Source organism: Danio aesculapii, chromosome 24, assembly GCF_903798145.1.
Source record: "Danio aesculapii chromosome 24, fDanAes4.1, whole genome shotgun sequence".
NCBI classification, from domain to species: Eukaryota; Metazoa; Chordata; class Actinopteri; order Cypriniformes; family Danionidae; genus Danio; species Danio aesculapii.
This window is the reverse complement of record NC_079458.1, coordinates 4,311,995-4,332,811: the sequence shown is the minus strand read 5'-3', so window position 1 is coordinate 4,332,811 and position 20,817 is coordinate 4,311,995. Positions and strand designations below refer to the sequence as shown.

At 35.9% G+C, this 20,817-nt stretch overlaps 1 protein-coding gene across 5 annotated transcripts in view; it reads left to right on the top strand.

Moving 5' to 3' along the window:
* The first annotated feature begins 1,826 nt into the window (after window positions 1-1,826).
* The window catches only part of si:ch211-234p6.5 (pleckstrin homology domain-containing family A member 4), a 46,255-nt gene continuing 27,264 nt past the window's right edge, over window positions 1,827-20,817 (top strand). The window contains exons 1-7 of one of the 5 annotated variants that reach the window (XM_056450819.1): window positions 1,827-1,963; window positions 13,697-13,769; window positions 13,883-13,978; window positions 16,133-16,205; window positions 16,308-16,408; window positions 19,723-19,841; window positions 19,919-20,116. In XM_056450819.1, coding sequence (XP_056306794.1) covers window positions 1,923-1,963; window positions 13,697-13,769; window positions 13,883-13,978; window positions 16,133-16,205; window positions 16,308-16,408; window positions 19,723-19,841; window positions 19,919-20,116 — 701 coding nt within the window. In that variant the 5' untranslated portion in view covers window positions 1,827-1,922. The other 4 variants (XM_056450815.1, XM_056450816.1, XM_056450817.1 and 1 more) reach the window with 4 other exon arrangements.

Sequence of the window (20,817 nt, the reverse complement as noted above, 5' to 3'; positions counted from 1 at the left end):
CATTTTGTGTCTCCAGAATGTGTCTGTACAGTTTCAGCTCAAAATATTCATATTATTTATTATAACTTTTTAAATCTGGGAAATATGAGCTGTTTGGTTCTCCCCAAGCGGCAACCTCCCGCTCTCCCTCGGGAAGCCAATACGGAAGTAACTGAAACTGCAATTCATCAAAATTCCGCTAGTCCTGGCTCCATAATAGAGCAAAGTGCAATTGAGCCCACTGTTAGAATGGCCAACTTTACAGCAGAAAAAAATGTGTTTACAGCCTGGTACAAAGAACGATTTTGGTTCATATAGCTATTATTACCCTCCATGACAACTGTGAGGGGGGTGAATTTTTTTATAACTCATCCATTTCCTTTATATTAGGTTATATTAAGTTTGCATAATTAAGGGCGTGGCCACTTGAGTGACAGCTAGGTCTCGCTGGTCGCCGTCACTTCACCTCAGCTGATTATTAGAGAGTAATTCTGTCATTCCCAGTTCATAATAGTCCAAAATGTGAAGATAATAAGTTAGATAATCATGGCATTTTGTTCATGTCTGCTGAATAAATAATGTGCTCCTTTTTTCCGGCTTCTCCTTTGTTTTTTCGCGCTTCACTCTCGCGTTTGTCAGTGTCTGACAGGATCGGGTTTCAAAAGCACGTCAATAATCAAGCGCAGGTTATTATCATCAGCTCAAGAAGTTTGTTATTTCAGATATAATGTTAGACGCGTGCGAGCGCAAGGAAGAAAGCGAAACCGCTCGCGCTTCAGACTGGCTCGTAAAAAAACTACGGGGCACAGGGTAAATCTGCTCTTCTTTTTGGCTTTGTGGCTGTTCATCAAGACGACGACAAGGTTTGTTTGAGTCCAGATCGACCATGGCTCGTTATTATATGCATTTATAATTCCGCTATAATCTCTCGGCTGTGTTTTTCAAATATTGCGTTTTTTTTGTTTTCATTCTGGCTTGTTGCGTAAGCGAATGACGTATCTCTGTAAACCAATAGCGTTCAGCTGCGCGTGTGGCTCCGCCTTTTGGTACCCTTTCTCGTGTTTGGTACCCTTTCGAAAGGGTGCCGAAAAAGTGGTACGGTACAGTTCAGTACGCTTTTTGACAGTGGAAACGGCCATAAAAGTGTACCAAACCGTACTGTACCACTCAGTGGAAACAGGCCAATAGCCTACAAGGTGACGTCATAGTTCCCCCACTCTATGCTCAGCGAGTGATTAATGTTGGTGTGCACAGATAACCCGTAAAACTGATTTTCCTGTTCCCAGTGTGGTAAGAAAGTTTAATCTTCGTTTTTGTATCACTGTTGTAAAGTTTGAACAGTCTGTTTGAGATCGCTAAGTAAAGTTAGCGCCTAAGCGCCTAATGTGATTATTAGCTGATTAATGCTAAACTACACTCCTTTTTGCTTCATGTATTTAGTGATAATTGTCTGGGGATATTTTTTGTTGTATTAGGGAGTGTTTTGTGTTTAGGTAACTAATCTAGAAGCTCATATGCTCTGAATATGGTTATTACACTGAAATGTTGACTATACTGGCATGTGTTAGCTATTAAGTGAAACAGCTTTGATTAATTAGTAATATTTTATTTGTTTCTTTTCTATGTTTGCAGTTTGTTGTTTGTTCTACATCTGAGAATAAAAGAAAATAACAAACTCTATGTTAATGTTATCTTTATTGGTAACAGCCAGAGCTGACATACATTTGGTAAGTACGATTTGATCAGTGATTTTCCTGTCCTTCTGGCTGAGATGAAGCTAAATGTCACTTTACAGACATGAGAAGTGAAAAAAGCGAGAGTGAACTCAAACAGAGGACTCAGTGTTAAGGGGATGAAAGAGGGATTGAGCCTCCGCAGCGTCTGTGCTTCTGTGAGTGTGTGTGGAGCGTTTGTCTCTGAGAGCAAGAGATGCTGAAAGCACCATGACGCTGGAAGTGGCTGTTGGGTACCGAAAACAGAACAGGTACAGGAAATCAGTTTCCTTAATCTTCACTTTCATCTCCTATCTTGATATATTTGACTTCTTTTGGTCACTATTGTCTTTTCAGTTTCATACTCTTCCCCTAACCCTAACCCATACTCCTTTACAGTTATCAGCAGAAGACCTTAAAGCTTGGTCCTTTTATCCCATTCTCATCCTTTAAAAATTCAGTTCAGTTAACGGTCCAAGATCACTGTACTTGTTTTTTATATGTTATTATCTGCATTTAAGTCAACTCTTATTGTCTTGTCTCCTTTTCTGCTTTTTATGCTGCCTCTTGGTCAGGTCGTCATTTTAAACAACTGGTTCTCAATTGATTTACCTGGTTAAATAAAAATTGTTATTATTATTATTATTATTTATATTAGGTTTATTTGCTTTAGCTGTTGTTGGGGTTGTAGTTTTGGTGATGTGGTAGCAAATAGGGTATATGCACAGCTAGTGTTTCTTCCCATACCGATAAATGTCCGGTGAACAGTTAATGTGACTTAAAAATGTTATATTCGGTTCCTTTTACAGCATCGATGCTGTAATGTAATTAAACTATTATCAGTTAAATAGACTTCAGCATTCGTTTTGTTGTTCAGCTGTAAAACAACATCAAAAGTGGTTTACATGCACACAGGCTAGTGCAGAAACTTTATTGAAAATACTGGGGTAAAATAAATGTTCATATCTTAAAGACATGGTGGGAAAAAATATTATTTAATGCAGTGCTTCTTGTACAATCTTTAAATTGTATATCAATCAGGCAGTGAAGATAGTTGATTTTTAAAGGAAACAAACCTTAAACACGACAATTTTGTAACTGCATACAGTTCACTGGAAGCGTTTGACCCAGGTTACAGACAAATTAAAAGTCCTTCTGCATATACCTTATTGGGTTCAGTGTTTTATGTAATTACCTACAAAGTTAGTGATTCAGGTCATTTAATTACAGTCACTTATAATGTACTTGCCTGAAATGCTGTACATGGATTTAACAGTTTTGTATAAATCATTTCAGAGAAGCAGATTAATTGTATTTGTATTATACAAGTATATTTTGCTGAATAATTCTATATTTCTATGGAGGTTACATTTATCAGGATGTATGCTTAAGAAAAAAATTATTGAGTGAGGAATTAGTACATGAAAACATGAACACAAGCAGAGCTTTTATATATATATATATATATATATATATATATATATATATATATATATATATATATATATATATATATATATATATATATATATATATATATATAGTTGAAGTCAGAAATATTAGCCCCCTGAATTTTAATTTTTAGCCCCCCTGTTTATTTTTTTCCCCAATTTCTCTTTAACGGAGAGAAGATTTTTTTTCAACAAAATAGTTTTAATAACCCATCTTTGAAAACGGAGTTTATTTTATCTTTGTCATGATGACAGTAAATAATATTTGACTAGATATTTTTCAAGACACTTCTATACAGCTTAAAGTGATATTTAAAGGCTTAACTAGGTTAATTAGGTTAACTAGGCAGGTTAGGGTAGTTAGGCAAGTTATTGTATAACGATGGTTTGTTCTGTAGACTATCGAAAAAAATATAGCTTAAAGGGGCTAATAATTTTGACCTTAAAATGGTGTTTAAAAAATTAAAAACTGTATTTATTCTAGCTGAAATAAAACAAATGAGACTTTCTCCAGAAGAAAAAATATTATCAGACACACTGCGAAAATTTCCTTGCTCTGTTTGGGAGAATTTTTTTTTTTTAAATAATAATTCTGACTGCATGTATGGCATGTATGTGTTTTTATTTTTATTAAAAGTTTCTGACTGACTCAAATTAAAATTAGAGTGTAATTTCTATTGAATATATGGATTTTCAGACAAAGTATTCGAAAAATACAATTTTAATAATGTACTATAATTAGTAATTAATTTACCCAACCTCACCCTACAATGATTGTGTTGTAGTCTGTGCTTACTCACTATATTTGTTTTAAAAAAAATCTTTTTTAGTATACAGTAATGAATTTCTAAGTCTCAACACATCATACAGCTTCACATACAAAATGACAGTATAGATTGTCTGGGTTCAAAAAATTTATTTTGGGGACAATAACTAACAAATTTAAGTCGTAGAAACTTAAGAACTTTTCAAATAAACCATACCAATATTCAGAATTACATGACACTGGAGTTTCTGAGCAGTATTTACACATCTTGGACAAAAGTACTAAAAACATACTTTGCAACCAAACTGACATTGCATCAATTTTCTTTCAATATTTTACTTAAAAAAAAGTAAAGCATTTCACGAGAAGCTCTTGAAAAGTTGTCAAATATTTACTTGAGAACAAACTGACAGGCTTTTGTGTTATCTAATTGGATGATGGCTAGTGATTTCTAAGAAGAATTTTGTCAGTTCAATTGAACATACATTACCTGACAAAAGTGGAGGACTGCATCCATACATCTCTGCAGACTCAAATCACTGATTAATAAAGTCATCTGGAATGGCAAAGAAAGCGTTCTTGCAGGACTCCCAGAGTTCATCAAGAGTCTTTGGATTCATCTTCAATGCCTCCTCCTTCATCTTACCCCAGACATGCTCAATAATGTTCATGTCTGGTGACTGGGCTTGCCAATCCTAGAGCACCTTGGCTTTCTTTGCCTTCAGGATCTTTGATGTGGAGGCTGAAGAATGAGGAGCGCTATCCTGCTGAAGAATGTGCCCTCTCCTGTTGTTTGTAATGTAATGGGCAGCACAAATGTCTTGATACCTCAGGCTGTTGATGTTGCCATCCACTCTGCAGATCTCTCGCACACCCCCATACTGAATGTAACCCCAAACCATGATTTTTCCTTCACCAAACTTGACTGATTACTCTGAGAATCTTGGGTCCATGTTGGTTCCAGTAGGTCGTCTGCAGTATTTGTGATGATTGGGATGCAGTTCAACAGATGATCCATGGGAAAAATCAACCTTCTGCCACTTTTTCAAATGATCAACTAGAAGTCAAATTATTATTTGTTCTTAGTCGCTCTTACAACTGGGATCGACGACAAGACTTTTGTCAGGTAGTGTATATACATACATACACTAATCAGTTCTCAGCTTATGCAAAAGTCTCTCGCATTCAGATATACATGTACTATTTATTATTTAATATATTGAGTGTTTAGTTGTTAAATATACTATTTAATATACTGAGTGTCCAAATAAAATCCAGACACACCTGAATATTGTCACCCTGATGAAGGCAAGTTTGCTGAAACGCGTAAGTATATGACTTGTGCCTTGGACTGATATTTTTTCTATATCTTTATGAATCCCTTACCCAAAGAGCACCAACACATTTACCCCATGAACCACATTTTGTTTGATTCTTTTCAGAAATTGAAATAATTTGTCTCAAGATCATTCATAAGAAGAATTTTGCATTCTGCATTCATTTTGTGTTTATGGCAAGATGTAATACTTTAATAATTTTTTACTACAAAAAACTGCTCATCTTTTCTGGAGTGCCAGCAATCATTGCTCAATGAGCGTCTGTTGTTTTGCTCATAAGGCCTCTAACAGTTCATGCTTTGTTTTGCACAGGCTCTGTTTGTATGTGTGCTGCACAGCAGACATTATGCAACCATTTTTCAGACACTCACACACACTCCTACACTTCGAATACTCAATGTTTGCATGCATTCTTGCTGTCCCTCATTGCACTATATATAAAAAACATGATAAATTAAAACTATTACATTGAATTGTGTACAGGATGTAGCATGTAGGAACTGTTGTTGGTACAGATAATGATTTGTTTTTAGTATAAAGTATGAGCAAATATAGAAAAAAAAAAACACGGCATTAGCCATACATAGCCATTAACCATACATGAAACATTAAAAGATATAATATTGTATATATTTCTTCTATTATGCACTCAATTGTTGTTAAGGCTTTATAGGGCACTCACTGAAATACTCTTAAAAGTATGGAGTGTAAGGAGTGTAACTGGAGGTTATTACAAGACTTTTGAGCATTTAGAATAAATATATAAATATATATTAAAGTAAATTAAGTTACCATTTATGGTTCCTTGCCTGATAGTGTTAACCATTATAAATGCATAAAATATTTGTAACAAATCTTTAAAAAATACAGTATGCAGAGTTGACATCTAGTGGGTGAACTAGGTATTGCAGTCTAAATTCAAAATACAAGATATGACAAGACTCACACACACACACACACACGCACACACACACACACACACACACACACACGTTGCCAGATTGACGACACAAACAAGAACAAGAGTGACTGACAATCGAGCCTTACACTGTTAGATTTCAGCTAATGTTTATGTTTGTAATGTTTGAATTATTTGCAACCCAGGCTCATTCTGAAAACGTACCCCTATATACATTTCTGGAGAGTGCCAAATATGTCACAGGAGCTTTTTGTAGCAGTTTTTGTGAATCCACTAGAGGCCGCTGTGTACGCTTTTCAGATCTCAAATTTCTCTAGCGAGTGCCATTAACACTTGCTCTTCTCACATAAATCCACCAGAGACCAACTGACTGACTGACTGATAGACTGACCCTCCTTCTCCTTCCCTAAACCCAACCAATAGTGTTTTCAAAAGCACCAATTGAACCGACCACCCATTTCCCTAAATCCAACCTATAGTTTTAAATAGCAGTCCTGAAAAAGAAAAGCTCGCACCTGATTTTTTACCACATTTTCAGATTTTACCACATTCTCACCCTGTTATTTACTTGTTTATTTTATTTTTTGGCTTTTGTTTTCATCTTACCTGCTGTCTGGAACTGTTCTTCGCCAGACTCAAACCACATCTACGTGGTCAACTCCTTTTTGCATCTCAAGTCCACCAACGTACTTGGCGAGCTACTGGGCAAACTGGTAACAGCAGGAAAGCTGCCCCGTAGAGTTTGTTTAAAAGACAAAATACAGCCTTACGTACCTCTGGCTACATAATTTGCGATCTCTAGAAATGTATATAGGGCTATGTTTTCAGATGAGCCTATGTTGTATATTTGCAATATTAAAATCACCTCATGTTGATGATTTTTATAACTTTGCATCTCATTTCGGAGGCTGCTACTGTTGGTCAGAGATTGCATTTTTGGCTGCGTCAACATACATTGAGACTGAAATATAGTATGCTGTTTACCACCAAGGCAACCCTGGATGCTGAAATATAATTGGGTAAGCTGGCAGTGGGCGGAGTTACAGATCAAAACAAAGACAAATATTTCAACACTGAACACATATTTTCACAGCAGAATATCTGAACATTGTTTTTCAGATAAAAAAGTATGTTCACTAAGCATGTTTCTGAAATATCTGGAAACATTTTATGGTGTTTTTATGATTTAAAAGAGTTACATAAAACACAGCACCTATAAGTGGATTTCTGGCAACCACGGCTGTCAGAGTTGAATCGTGCCAACTGTGTTCATTTATCCCTCTATAAGTCTATACCTCGTGTACTCTGTGAACTCATACAGTGTTCAGAGCAAAACAGCTGTTCTGTGTCACTCAGTTACAGCACAGCAGTACCCAGAATAGAACGAAGACTCTCCTGCAAGACTTCTTGAGCTCTTCTATAAAGTTAAAGGTTTGTTTTATGAAGGATATCGATCAGATTTGGAACACTTTACAAGCTGAAGTCTTTGCGTTGGTTAGTGGTTCATCTGCAGCGTTTGTATCTTGTGCATGTAGTGAGCTTCTCAACTAACACCACATGTTGTGGCTTGCTTGTGATTACATAGTTACAGTGTGAGAATTTATGTTTTTATTCACCATATCAAGCATCCTTATTGTTGTTCATACTTAAGATTATAAGGTTATACTTAAGTGATCTAAACAACTTAATTGTGTGCGTTGCACTGTTTGAGATGTGAATGGTTCTTCATATCATATCATATCATATCATATCATATCATATCATATCATATCATATCATATCATATCATATATCATATCATGTTAAGCGGAACCGTGTGCTGTTTGTGATTTTCATTAATGTAAAATTAAATAGAGGCTTAGCCGTTGGGTCTTTTGACATACCATAGCAACGGCATAGCAGCACACTAACACTCAAAACACCCAGAGCAATTGAAAAGTAACAAGCATACAACCAATCAAACTCAAAACACCCCAGCAACTCTTTAGCGACACACACTCAACCAATCAAAACTCCCCAGCAACCACACAGCAACATACTCAAAACAGCCCAGCAACACACTGACAGCTCACAACACCCCAGTAACTCTTTAGCGACAAACACTCAATCCTCGAAACACACCAGCAACCACACAGCAACATATTGACAACTCATAACACCCCAGTAAGTCTTAAACAACACACTCAACCAATAAAAACACCTCAGCAACCACACAGCAACATATTTACAGCTCATAACACCCCAGTAACTTTTAAGCAACACACCCAACCAATCAAAACACCCCAGCAACCACAAAGCAACATACTGACACGTCATAACACCCCAGTAACTTTTAAGCAACACACCCAACCAATCAAAACACCCCAGCAACCACAAAGCAACATACTGACACCTCATAACACCCCACTAACTTTTAAGCAACACACTCAACCAATCAAAACACCCCAGCAACCACATAGCAACATACTGGCAGATCAAAACACCCCAGCAACCACACAGCAGCATACTGACAGCTCACAGCACCCCAGTAACTCTTAAGCCTAGTTCACACTACAGGATTTTAAGCCTGATTTGAGCCCGATTTGGAAGTTAATGAGCTCGCCGACAGATCGGGCTGTGATCGCGAAGAAATCTGCGGGTGCTCGGCGCTCACCAGTTTTTATGTGTGAACTACTGAACAATGCTTCAAAGAGGCTCGCTGAAGCGTCGCCGACACCTCGCAGACTGAAATCCAATATCTAGCATGCTGAATATTCCAGAGCAGTCGGCCGACTCGACCCCACGTGCGGTCAGATGTAGTGACGAGCTGCAGCCAATGAGAGAGCATATCAGCATGAGCTGAATGCCCGTGTGCTCAGGAGATCAACAGAAACTTCTGTGATTGGCCAGAATGGGCATCGATGCACTCGCTTCATTCTGCGTTAACACGAACATGAGAGTAGGCTATATTAACAGGGGAACTAGAATTCTGTGACTATTAGAATTACCATACTGCTGATTCTGACTGTTCTCATATAAAATGTCATATTGTCACATCATATTTACATTCAAAGCTTCTATTGAGATATTAAAATTAAGCTCTGAATGTCTGTCATCATATTTTATGAGCTCATTACCCTGAAAAATAGTATCTTTTTTGGTAATACAGCCTATAAATATGTAGTTAGGATACTAGAAGACGCAAAGCTCTGGGCCTCGCTTTTCATTTTCAAACAGGAGCCATTTCCCTGCACAGAATATGCTGTTTTGAAAGATATATCTGAAGTAAATTTATGTTTTGCTATCAGAGAGTTATGTATATGTTAGCAGGAAGTTGCCAGGCAAAAAAATGCATGCATATTTAAAGTCACAGCAAAAAGTAGCAGACATGCATGCAGTCATTTTGACCGATATGGTAATTAAAGGTAGAAATGCTCAGTTCTTTACTGTTTTGTAATTTAAAAAAATAACAATTTTAGAAAGAAATACACAGATATTCAGGAAACGTCAGGGTGTTATAAATATGTTAGTTTTATTTCAAAAAGTTATTAAATTACAAAAATTAAAAACTCTGTGTATCAATCCACTCTAACCTTGCAGAGGAGCGATTAATCCACTGATGCATATGCTGATTGACAATGGTTTTAAATGCTTCCTTGAAAGCTTGAAACGCTGTCAGTGATGTCATCAGCACACAAGCTGTGTTCAGCTTTTTCTAACGAGTCCTCCCTCAACATTTCATTGGCTGTGGTTTGGTAGCTTGACTGAGCTGTTGGGGAACTAGTTGTTGTCAGATCTTGTAGTGTGTGACCCCCCTCTTTTACGTAGTGGGAACACCACAGAGATTAAAAAACACAATCAAGTCATGTAGTGTGAACAGCACAGCGATCTGCCGATGTTTGAAATCCTATAGTGTGAACTAGGCATTAAGCAACACACCTAACCAATCAAAACACCCCAGTAACTACACAGCAACATACTGGCAGATCAAAACACACCAGTAACTCTTTAGTGGCACACAATCAACCAATAAAAACACCCCAGTAACCATACAGCAACTTACTGACAGCTCATAACACATTAGTAACGCTTTAGGGACATACTCAACCAATCGAAACATCCCAGCAACCATATAGCAACATACTGACAGCTTATAACACTCCAGTATTATTTAGCTACACACTCAACCAATTAAAACACCCCAGTAATGATACAGAATTATTTAGTTTGTGTGTCATTAGGGTGTTTTAAGTAGTTAAGTGTGTGTTGCTACAGAACTACAACCAATCAAAACACCCCAGCAACCACAAAGCAACATACTGACAACTGAAAACACCCCAGCAACCCTACAGCAACATACTGACAACTGAAAACACCCCAACAACCCTACAGCAACATACTGACAGCTCAAAACACCCCAGCAACCCTACAGCAACATACTGACAACTCAAAACACCCCAGCAACCCTACAGCAACATAGTGACAGCTCAAAACACCCCAGCAACCCTACAGCAACATACTGACAACTGAAAACACCCCAGCAACCCTACAGCAACATACTGACAGCTCAAAACACCCCAGCAACCCTACAGCAACATACTGACAGCTCAAAACACCCCAGCAACCCTACAGCAACCTACTGACAACTCAAAACACCCCAGCAACCCTACAGCAACATACTGACAGCTCATAACTCCCCAGTAACTCTTTAGCAACACTCAACCAATCAAAACACCCCAGCAATGACACAGAAGCACACTCAGCCAGTCAGCTTTGAGTTTTGCCCAGTAAATTCCCACTCATATGTAAAAATCTAGTTTGTATAAGTACAATAGTTCAGTTATGCTGATAAAAAAGAATGTCAGTGGGAACAAAGGAATGACGTGAGAACAAAATGGAGAGGATTTTCCCAGCAATCACAACATAGTACAGTATTTAGTTTACTATAGCAGTATATACCCTGTATTTAAGAGCTATATAATGTGAAATAATGCATGTTTTACAAATATCTCTCAGCATAGTCAAACATGACTTGGAATCTGAACTTTATTAAACAAATGCAACTGACTGACAGAAGCAAGTTTAATTTGAGCAATATATAGAGCCATAATGTAATATAGCAATAGAGACATAAACTTCACCAGCTTAAATATTAAATTTTGTTAATATGTATAGGTGATTTTTAGAATTGCAGGTACATTTTGCATCTCCTAGATTTTATAGGATTAACTTTATAGAAACAGTTTTAATAATAGCACACATTATATAAAGTTATCAATAAAAATAAATGTTTGTTTGTGTATTTAGGGACATTTTGTATTGAAAATATCAACGTAAAGACTCCAACTACAGCTATTTTTGACTGTCTCTGCCTCCTGAACCATACTTTCAGCTAATCATGCATTTTTTAAGACTAATTATCATCTTTTTGTGTTTGCTAAGTTAATTACACATTTGCATGAAACATCTATTTTCTGTATTATTTATAACTTTAGCAATGTTTAAAAAATTGTGTCGGTTTTCCTACATTCTGGTCAACTCTCTTACATCCGAGTTGTTTTACAATTTGTAAAGCACTGATAGAAAAAGTGACTTGCATCAAGTGATCTTTCATTATTATTCTCATTAATTTATATAACATTTTTAGAATTTACTAATAGTAGGTGAATTGTCAACTCTGTTATTGTGATATTTCAGCCAATCTTTCATTCACTTTTTAAATGCAATAATATGATAAAAAATACATAAAATTGTGTTTTATGGCTTGTTTCCACTGACTGGTACAGTACGGTATGGTTCGGGTTGGTACGGGTCACCTTTATCAGGCTTGCGTTTCCACTAAGGGTACGCTTTTGGTGGGCGTGGTGTATGACAGTTTCAGTCGACGTCATTTTTGCTTGAGAAAATATCTAGAGTAAAGCTGTACGGGTCGCTTACATATCATATGAGAAGCACTTCTCACAAAACAGATGCTTTATACACATAAATACTTGTGTAGAAATATTTATTACTAACCTTCCTATAAACATGAGTTAATTATAACTGCAGATCAATGACGGTGCAAAACAGCCTACTGTAATGTAACGTCTGCGATTATATTAAATAAATAAATAAATAAATGCAACATATATAAACACATACAGCCCCTTACAGTCTCCGATATGTTACCAACTACAGAAGAACTACACACAGCAGACATTTAGTCCTTATTTAGGTTCAAAAACAACACAAAATATAGCCTACAGTCAGTGTAAACCTCTCATCTGTGTCTGTAATCTTCAGCATCACATGTAGCTTCTGTTAGACAGTAATTCCATCATTCTGAGTTCATATTAGTCCAAAAGGTGATAATAACAGTTGGACATGGCGATTTGATGATGTTTGCTGAAAAAAATAACGTGCTCCTTTTTTTCCGGCTTCTCCTTTGTTTTTCCGCGCTTCACTCTCGCATTTGTCAGTTTCTGACAGGATCGGGTTTCTAAAGCACGTCAATAATAAAGCGCACATTATTATCATGAGCTCAAGAAGTTTGTTATTTAAGATATAGACGCACGGCGAGTGCAAGCAAGAAAGCTAAACTGCTCGCGCTTTAGGCTGGCTTGTAAAAAACTACGGGGCACAGGGTAAAATCTGCTCTTCTTTTTGGTTTGGTACGCTTTTTGACAGTGGAAATGGCCATAAAAGCCATACCGTACCACACTGTAACACTCAGTGGAAACGGGCCATTAGACATGTTGTGTGGTGTCTGGTTTGAGACATCTTTAGCTAAAGCACCAAATGGTGGAAAATGTCGACTCTGTTATTGTCAGCTCTGGTTTTCAGTAATACATTAAACAACATTTACCGTTATAACAAAATCAAATGTTCTTCATCCCATTTAAGCAGTATTTTACATCAAAAATGTATTCAGTTCACTGTTTATTCAATGATTTTTTTTCACCTGAGATACCAAGATATTCATGGGCAAAAATGACTTTAGAAAGACGGCAACTTCGTTATCTTTTACTTTTACACATTTTTATAATTTTTTAGGTCCATCAGTGAAATCTATTGTTTAATTACATGCCAATGGTGATACTTCAAAAATTATTTGTTTTATTATGTAAACGTTTATTTTTAATCATTTAACAGCTATACAATGAAGTCTGTTCATATTGAAGAAAACACATAGAGCAAGTCTAATCTGAGCACTAGCATCTGTCCCATAACAAGCCTTTCTGAACTTAATATTGAGCCAAGTATGACAGCACTAATATCCCACTATATACAGTTGAAGTTAATTGAAAACTAGGGGCCTAATAATATTAACCTTAAAATGATTTAAAAATAAATAAAAACTGCTTTTATTCTAGCCAAAATAAAACAAATAAGACTTTCTCCAGAAGAAAAAATATTATAGGAAATACCGTGAAAAAATGTCTTGCTCTGTTAATCATCATTTGGGAAATATTTGAAAAAGAAAATTCACTGTAATGGTCCAACATTTTGAAGTGTAACATTTTAATCTGATTTGACCTTTTACCTGAGCAGAATGATGTTTGTTGTGTGTGCAGGATGGAGGATCAGGACCGGGTCAGTCAGGCCTCCAGCAGCGCCACGGTCTCCTTTCTGCCAATCAGAGACAAGGTGAATTATACACACATTTATGGACACACTGGTGTACTTGTTTTCCAATACAATGACACTTTACGTGGTCATACTGTATAGTATGGCTCAGGATAAGTGTACAATATGTGCAGGGTCAGGATAAAGTGCAGACGTTTGGAAAACGATGCCAAGCGGCGAAGAGAGACCCGAACTGCCCTGTGGTGATCAGAGGATGGCTGTACAAGAGGGTGATTTTACAGAACAATACTGGCTTTCTGTGTGTCTGTATTTGTCATAACGTCTGAGAATTTCACTTTAAATATAGTATAAATATTAGATTACATAAACTCTAAAAGCTAAAATTAATCCAAAATCATTTTAAAATTATGTAAAAACAAAAATTACTCAACATGGACTTTTATCATGCACTGGGGCAGATTGCTGCAGACTGTGACGCGGCTGAGAATTATCACCTCCAAGTCCGAGGCCATGGTGCTCCACCAGAAAAAAAGGTGGTTTGCCATCTCCAGATTGGGGGAAGGCCTCACGCCAGGTGGAGGAGTTCAACTATCTTGGGGTTTTGTTCACGAGTGAGGGAAGGATGGAGCGTGAGATTGACAGGCGGATTGGTGCAGAGGCAGCAGTAATGCGCTCGATGTATCGGCCCGTTGTGGTAAATAAAGAGCTGAGCCAAAGGCAAAGCTTTCGATTTACTGGTCAATTTACAATCCTACTCTCACCTGTGGTCATGAGCTTTGGGTCATGACCGAAAAGACAAGATCTCGGATACAAGCGGCGTTTCCTTCACAGGGTGGCTGGGCGCTCTCTTATAGATAGTGTGAGGAGCTCTGACACCCGGGAGGCGCTCGGTGTAGAGCCGCTGCTCCTCCACATTGAAGAAAAGCCAGCTGAGGTGGCTCGGGCATCTGTTTCGGATGCCTCCTGGACACCTACCTAGGGAGGTGTTCCAGGCATGGACACGCTGGAGGAACTATGTCTCTCGGCTAGCCTGGGATCGCCTTGGGATCCCCCCGGAGGAGCTGGAGGAAGTGTCTGGGGAGAGGGAAGTCTGGAGTTCTCTCCTAAGACTGCTGCCACCGTGACCTGGCCCTGGAAAAGCGGCAGAAAATGAATGAATGAACTCAACTTATAACTAAAGTTATATATAACTGTCAATAGAACTGTAAAATAACTATTGCCTTAGCAACCAAGTGCTAAAATACTTAAAAACTATATTGAAATAAATATAATAAAATTACAAAAGAGCACAACAAAAATGAATGAAATGCAATTTTCATTTCAGTTTACTTCACATTTCGTAAATTCTAAGCTATTTCAAAATTTTAATAAATATACCATAGCAGTATGAAGATTAAGCAAATATTCCTTTTTAATAGCATAAAAAATAAAATAAAATGTATTTAAATCTTATTCGGACAACCTAAATATATAACCTAATATATATATATACACACAAATACATGTATATAGTTGAGAAAATATGAATCTTTCTAAATTAAAATTTATATTTGATACAAATTATTAATATATATATATATATATATATATATATATATATATATATATATATATATATATATATATATATATATATATATATATATATATATATATATATATATACACATATATATACACATACACACACACATACACACACACGCACACACACACAGTTGAAGTCAGAATTATTAGACCCCCTGTTTATTTCTCCCCCAATTTCTGTTTAACGGAGAGATTTTTTTCAACATATGTCTAAACATAATAGTTTTAATAACTCATCTCTAATAACTGATTTATTTTATCTTTGCCATGATGACAGTAAATAATATTTGACTAGATATTTTTCAAGACACTTCTATACAGCTTAAAGTGACATTTAAAGGCTTAACTAGGTTAATTAGGATAACTAGGCAGGTTATAATGGTTTATAATGATGGTTTGTTCTGTAGACTATCGAAAAAATATTAGCTTAAAGGGGCTAATAATATTAACCTTAAAATGTTTTTTAAAAAATTAAAAACTGCATTTATTCTAGCCGAAATAAAACAAATAAAACTTTCTCCAGAAGAAAAAAATATTATCAGACATACTGTGAGAATTTCCTTGCTCTGTTAAACATCTTGACTTCAACTGTATATATTTAGGTTTTGTATTTTATACATTTTATAAATGTTTTTATTTAAATATTATATAAACAGTGAGTACAGACATTATTTAAACACAAACTTTTATTTTGAATGTGATTAATCATTTAACAGCACTAAAAGGTTCTTGAATTTAAACATGCAAAAGATGATTGTCGTATAAATATATGTAACATGTATAATATAAATAATTATTCTTGAAATAGTTATACGATCATATCTGTTTCCCTATAGGACAGCACTGGACTGAAGTTATGGAAGAGGCGTTGGTTTGTTCTGTCTAACTACTGCCTCTATTATTATAAAGGTAAAACATTTATAAGAAACAGTGTTATAATTGTCATCTACAAGACTGTACATACACTATAAATGATTAACTTTTATCTAAAAACGTCCGCCTGTTTCTCAGACAGCCGTGAGGAGTCAGTTTTGGGCAGTATTCCTCTCCCCAGCTACAGGATCCTGTACTGCTCACCTCGAGAGGTCAGGAACCGCAAATATGCATTCAAGGTAAGAGTTGATGTCTGCCATAAATATACAGTTGAAGACAGAATCATTTGCCCTCCTGTGAATTTAATTTTCTTTTTTAAATATTTGCCAAATGATGTTTACCAGAGCAAAGAGATTTTTACAGCATTTCCTATAATATTTTTTCTTCTGGAGAAAGTCTTAATTGTTTTATTTTGGCTAGAATAAAAGCAGTTTTTGATTTGTTTTTAAACCATTTTATGGTCAATAATATTAGCCCCCCTAAGCAATATTTGTTTTGATTGTCTCCAGAACAAACCACTGTTATACAATGACTTGCCTAATTACCCTAACCTGCCTAATTGACTTAGTTAAGCCTTTAAATGTCACTTTAAGCTGATTACTAGTCTTGAAAAATATGTAGTCAAATATTATGTGCTGTCATCATGGCAAAGAGTAAAAAAAAAACTATCCGTTAAAGAGAAATATTGTGCAAAAAATATACAGGAGGGCTACTAATTCTGACATCAACTGTAAATATCTACAGTATTATTCATTAGTCACACATCTTAGAGTAGGGCTGTGCAATATGAGTATGGACAAAATACACATTTCACACGTTTCACAAAATACATTGTTTACAGTAATACTTTTCCAGAATTTATATGAGTGCAATATTACACCAAATTTTGGGGACGCAAACAGAAATATGAATGTTGGAGCCATACATTGAATAAGGGCATTTGGCCACTAGGTTGCAGTACATTACTATATAACTGTGGCATCACTGCATTGAGGAAGTGCATTGGTAGGAAGCACACATGGGAAGCACACAGTACGTACTAAAGAGCAGCGTGCAATACAAATGACAGAATCCTGTTGTTTTGGAAAGCAAAGAAAGACGTTTTATTTGCTCTACGGACTCTTAACTTTTACGCATACAAAAGTTGATCATTCTACCAACGACAGCGGCAATTGGAAAGCTGCTACAATGAATATCAATAAAGTTGCAATGTTGAAATGATGATAATAATTGTGGAACCAACATCACTACTTGCTATACACTTTTATACACATATACACTTATTTAACAACACACTTTACATGCCAATTTGCACATAACAGCTGCACATATAACGTATATAGTAATAAACACGCACATACACTTGTCAATTTGTATATTTGCACTCACTACTTCTATTTTTTATTATTTATTTATTTATTTATTTTTAAATATATTTATTATCTGTTTTTTGTCCTGTCTCTGTAATCCTGTTGCACTGTAGAAGCTCTGTCACAAAAACAAATTCCTCGTATGTGAGAACATACCTGGCAATAAAGCTCTTTCTGATTCTGATTCTAAAAGTACAATATTTACATTTAGCATTTTATCTAGCATTTTTTTTTATTTTGTATCTAATCATTGTTTTTTGCAGTGTTTTTTTATTTATTGATATTTATTGTAGATTTCTACATTTTTAAATCAAATGAAATATTAAAAAAGGTTATAAATATCCCAAAAAATATTAGTTTTTTATATTTTGTCTTTTATATTTTTATTTTCCCCCTATCTATTTATGCTTTTGAATTGTATTTTGGGAGCTTGATGTTTCTTCCAACAACTTTCAACCTTGAAAAGTTCATTAAAAATGACTTTTTGAACATTTGTAATGGTTTGCAGTGATTTACTTTCTGGGTTGTTGTTATTCACCTTATTCTCCATGTACGAGTGGGCGCAGCCATTTGAATCATTTTTGCTGGAGACTTCCGGTCTCATTCACTTCCATTCATTTATAAACGTTAAAAATTTTCGTTTTGCTGCTTGGTGTTGCAAACTGATATTTTCTTATTATAATATTCTACTTTGGCTGTATTGTCATGAAAACACTTGTTTGTGGAGTAAGTAGTTTGACCGTTTTCTGCCGTTTATTATTCCTAGTCATTTCTCCCATAGGATGCTGAATCGAAAGTTCTAAAACAAAAACAAGCGCACTTCCGCACTGAAGAATAAGGTCAATATATTACGCTACAAAAAACCTGCAGTAAACTGCCAGCACATTTTCTATTATTTTACAGACTTATTTCTCTCTCTATTATATTTCTCATACAATATATTATTTCAGACTACTAAAATGTCAATAAGTTTCTTTGTTAAACTGTAGAGTTGAATTTTCAACATTAAAAGTGGACAGAGCAGAGATCAACATCCCATAATGCAATTCACAACCGTAAATAAACAGAAAACACTTGTGAATCACAAAATATTAATATGAATATAACTAATAATTGATTACATTTACAAAAATGGTATGTCGTTATATACTGTATATCGATATATATCATTCTTATGAAATAGTGTTTTCACGATACTAGAATTCGATACCAATCGGTACTGAAATTTAAAAAAATGTCCATTTCACGCTAATGTTGGAGTGCTGTTGAGTGCGATCTTAAACAGCGCTGATTTGCTATTGTGTTCACGTGCTCAACAGAAATGACTGTGATTGGCTGTGAAGGTCATCAGTTCACCAATCTCACCACTGTTTACTAAGTGTAACTACAGATACAGAGACACTGGAGCGTTTTAAAGTCATGCTGATCAGCTGGTTTGTCTATAACCTGACATACGAGCGATCCGCTGATGAATCGCAGCTTTAAAATGCTCCAGTGTCCCTGTATCTGTGGTTAAACTCGGTGAGTTCGGTGAACTGATGACCTTCACGGCCAATCAGTCATTTCTGTTAAACACGTAAACACAATGGCAAATCAGCGCTGTTTAAAAACATGCTCAAATGTTAGCGGGAAATGGGCGATTTAAAAATTTCAGTATCGATTAGTACCAAATTCCAGTATCGAGACAACACTATTAATGAAATGACATATGGTGATGCGAGATTTCTGTCATATTGCGCATAAAATAGATTTAAATAATTTTAATAATTTATCACACAACAAAATAGATATATCATGACAGGCGTAGTGTAAACAAACAGCTGACTTATTATTATTATTATTATTATTTGTGGTGAAAATACTAGTGGCCATAGACATCTACACAGTACTGTGCTTTATACAGTGCTAATCTATCTATTTCTCAGTGAATATAGGTCATATATGTTGGTGCATTTGCACAAAACAGATTCAATAATCAGTTATATTTATTAACGAGTGATTTAGGACCATTATCATAAGTTATTTTGTTAGATTAGCTCCAGATTTGGCTTTGTTACAGACTAATCTAATGTATATGCACAAAAATAATAACATTGTAAAGCTTTCTTTAGAAAATATGCATCTAAATGAGATGTTTGTGAGGGGTGTACTTGTATGTTGTCATTATACACGTCTGCATTTAGGTTGTTCATCAGGGGATGCGGCCGTACATCATGAGTGCCGAAACCCAGGAGGACATGCTGGGCTGGGTCAGAGCTCTCAGCCAATCAGCAAGCATGGAGGCTGATGACATCATCAACAGGTAGACCTCAAACCTCTATCTGTCTTCAATACACTATTAGGGAATCTGCAATGAATGTATTTTCCTGGTTGTTATAGACGCTGTGCCAGTTTTCAAGACTTCACTGTGATGGGAGATAATGCTGAAATGATGGAGCTCCAGCACACCTTTTCAGAAAGAAGCACCCAGAGTAAACTGACCAGAGTGCTGACAGAACCCAATCTGGTGGATCAAGAGATGACGGGGATTAAGATGAAGACTGCAGAACTGAGAGGAAGACATGGGAGCAGGCCGATGTAAATCTTTAAAAGACACCAATTATGCAGAAATCACCTTTATAAGGGGTTTAAACACAGCTGTGTGGCAGCAGTGTGTGAATATAACCAGCTTCTAGTGGTTAAAATAGATCAATTTTACTATAATCAGACTTAATAAAACAGTCTGCAGAAACACTTTGATTGACATTCTGCCTTTGTACGTGTCATCAGAGGAGGAAAGCCCCGCCCACTAGTAACCATCTCTCCCTCATTAGCATAGGACATTAGTCTTGTTTTTGAATCTGCCACTATGCTGACACACAGACATTTGTAGCTCCGCCCTCTATTGAAAAGAGCACAATCTCATTTGAATTTAAAGCGACAGTCACTAAAACGACACAATTAGGTGTTAGTGTGGTATTTTGAGCCGAAATATCACACACACACTCTAGAGACATCAGAGACTCACATCTTGTAAAAAGGGGCATAATGGGTTACCTTTAAAGTGTCCTGCTTCAGTAAACTGACACACTGTAAGCGCTGTGAAGTAAATTACAAAAACTCAAATGACTGTGATTAAGTAGTTTTGGTCGAGAATTGTACTTTAAATACATTAAAAAGGTGTACTTTTACTTTGAAAACATTTTAGTGCTGTATTGGCACTTTTATTATGCTATTTTCCTTCATCCTGCACATACTTTTACGGTGTATTATAAGTATGCGAATTGGGACGGAGCATA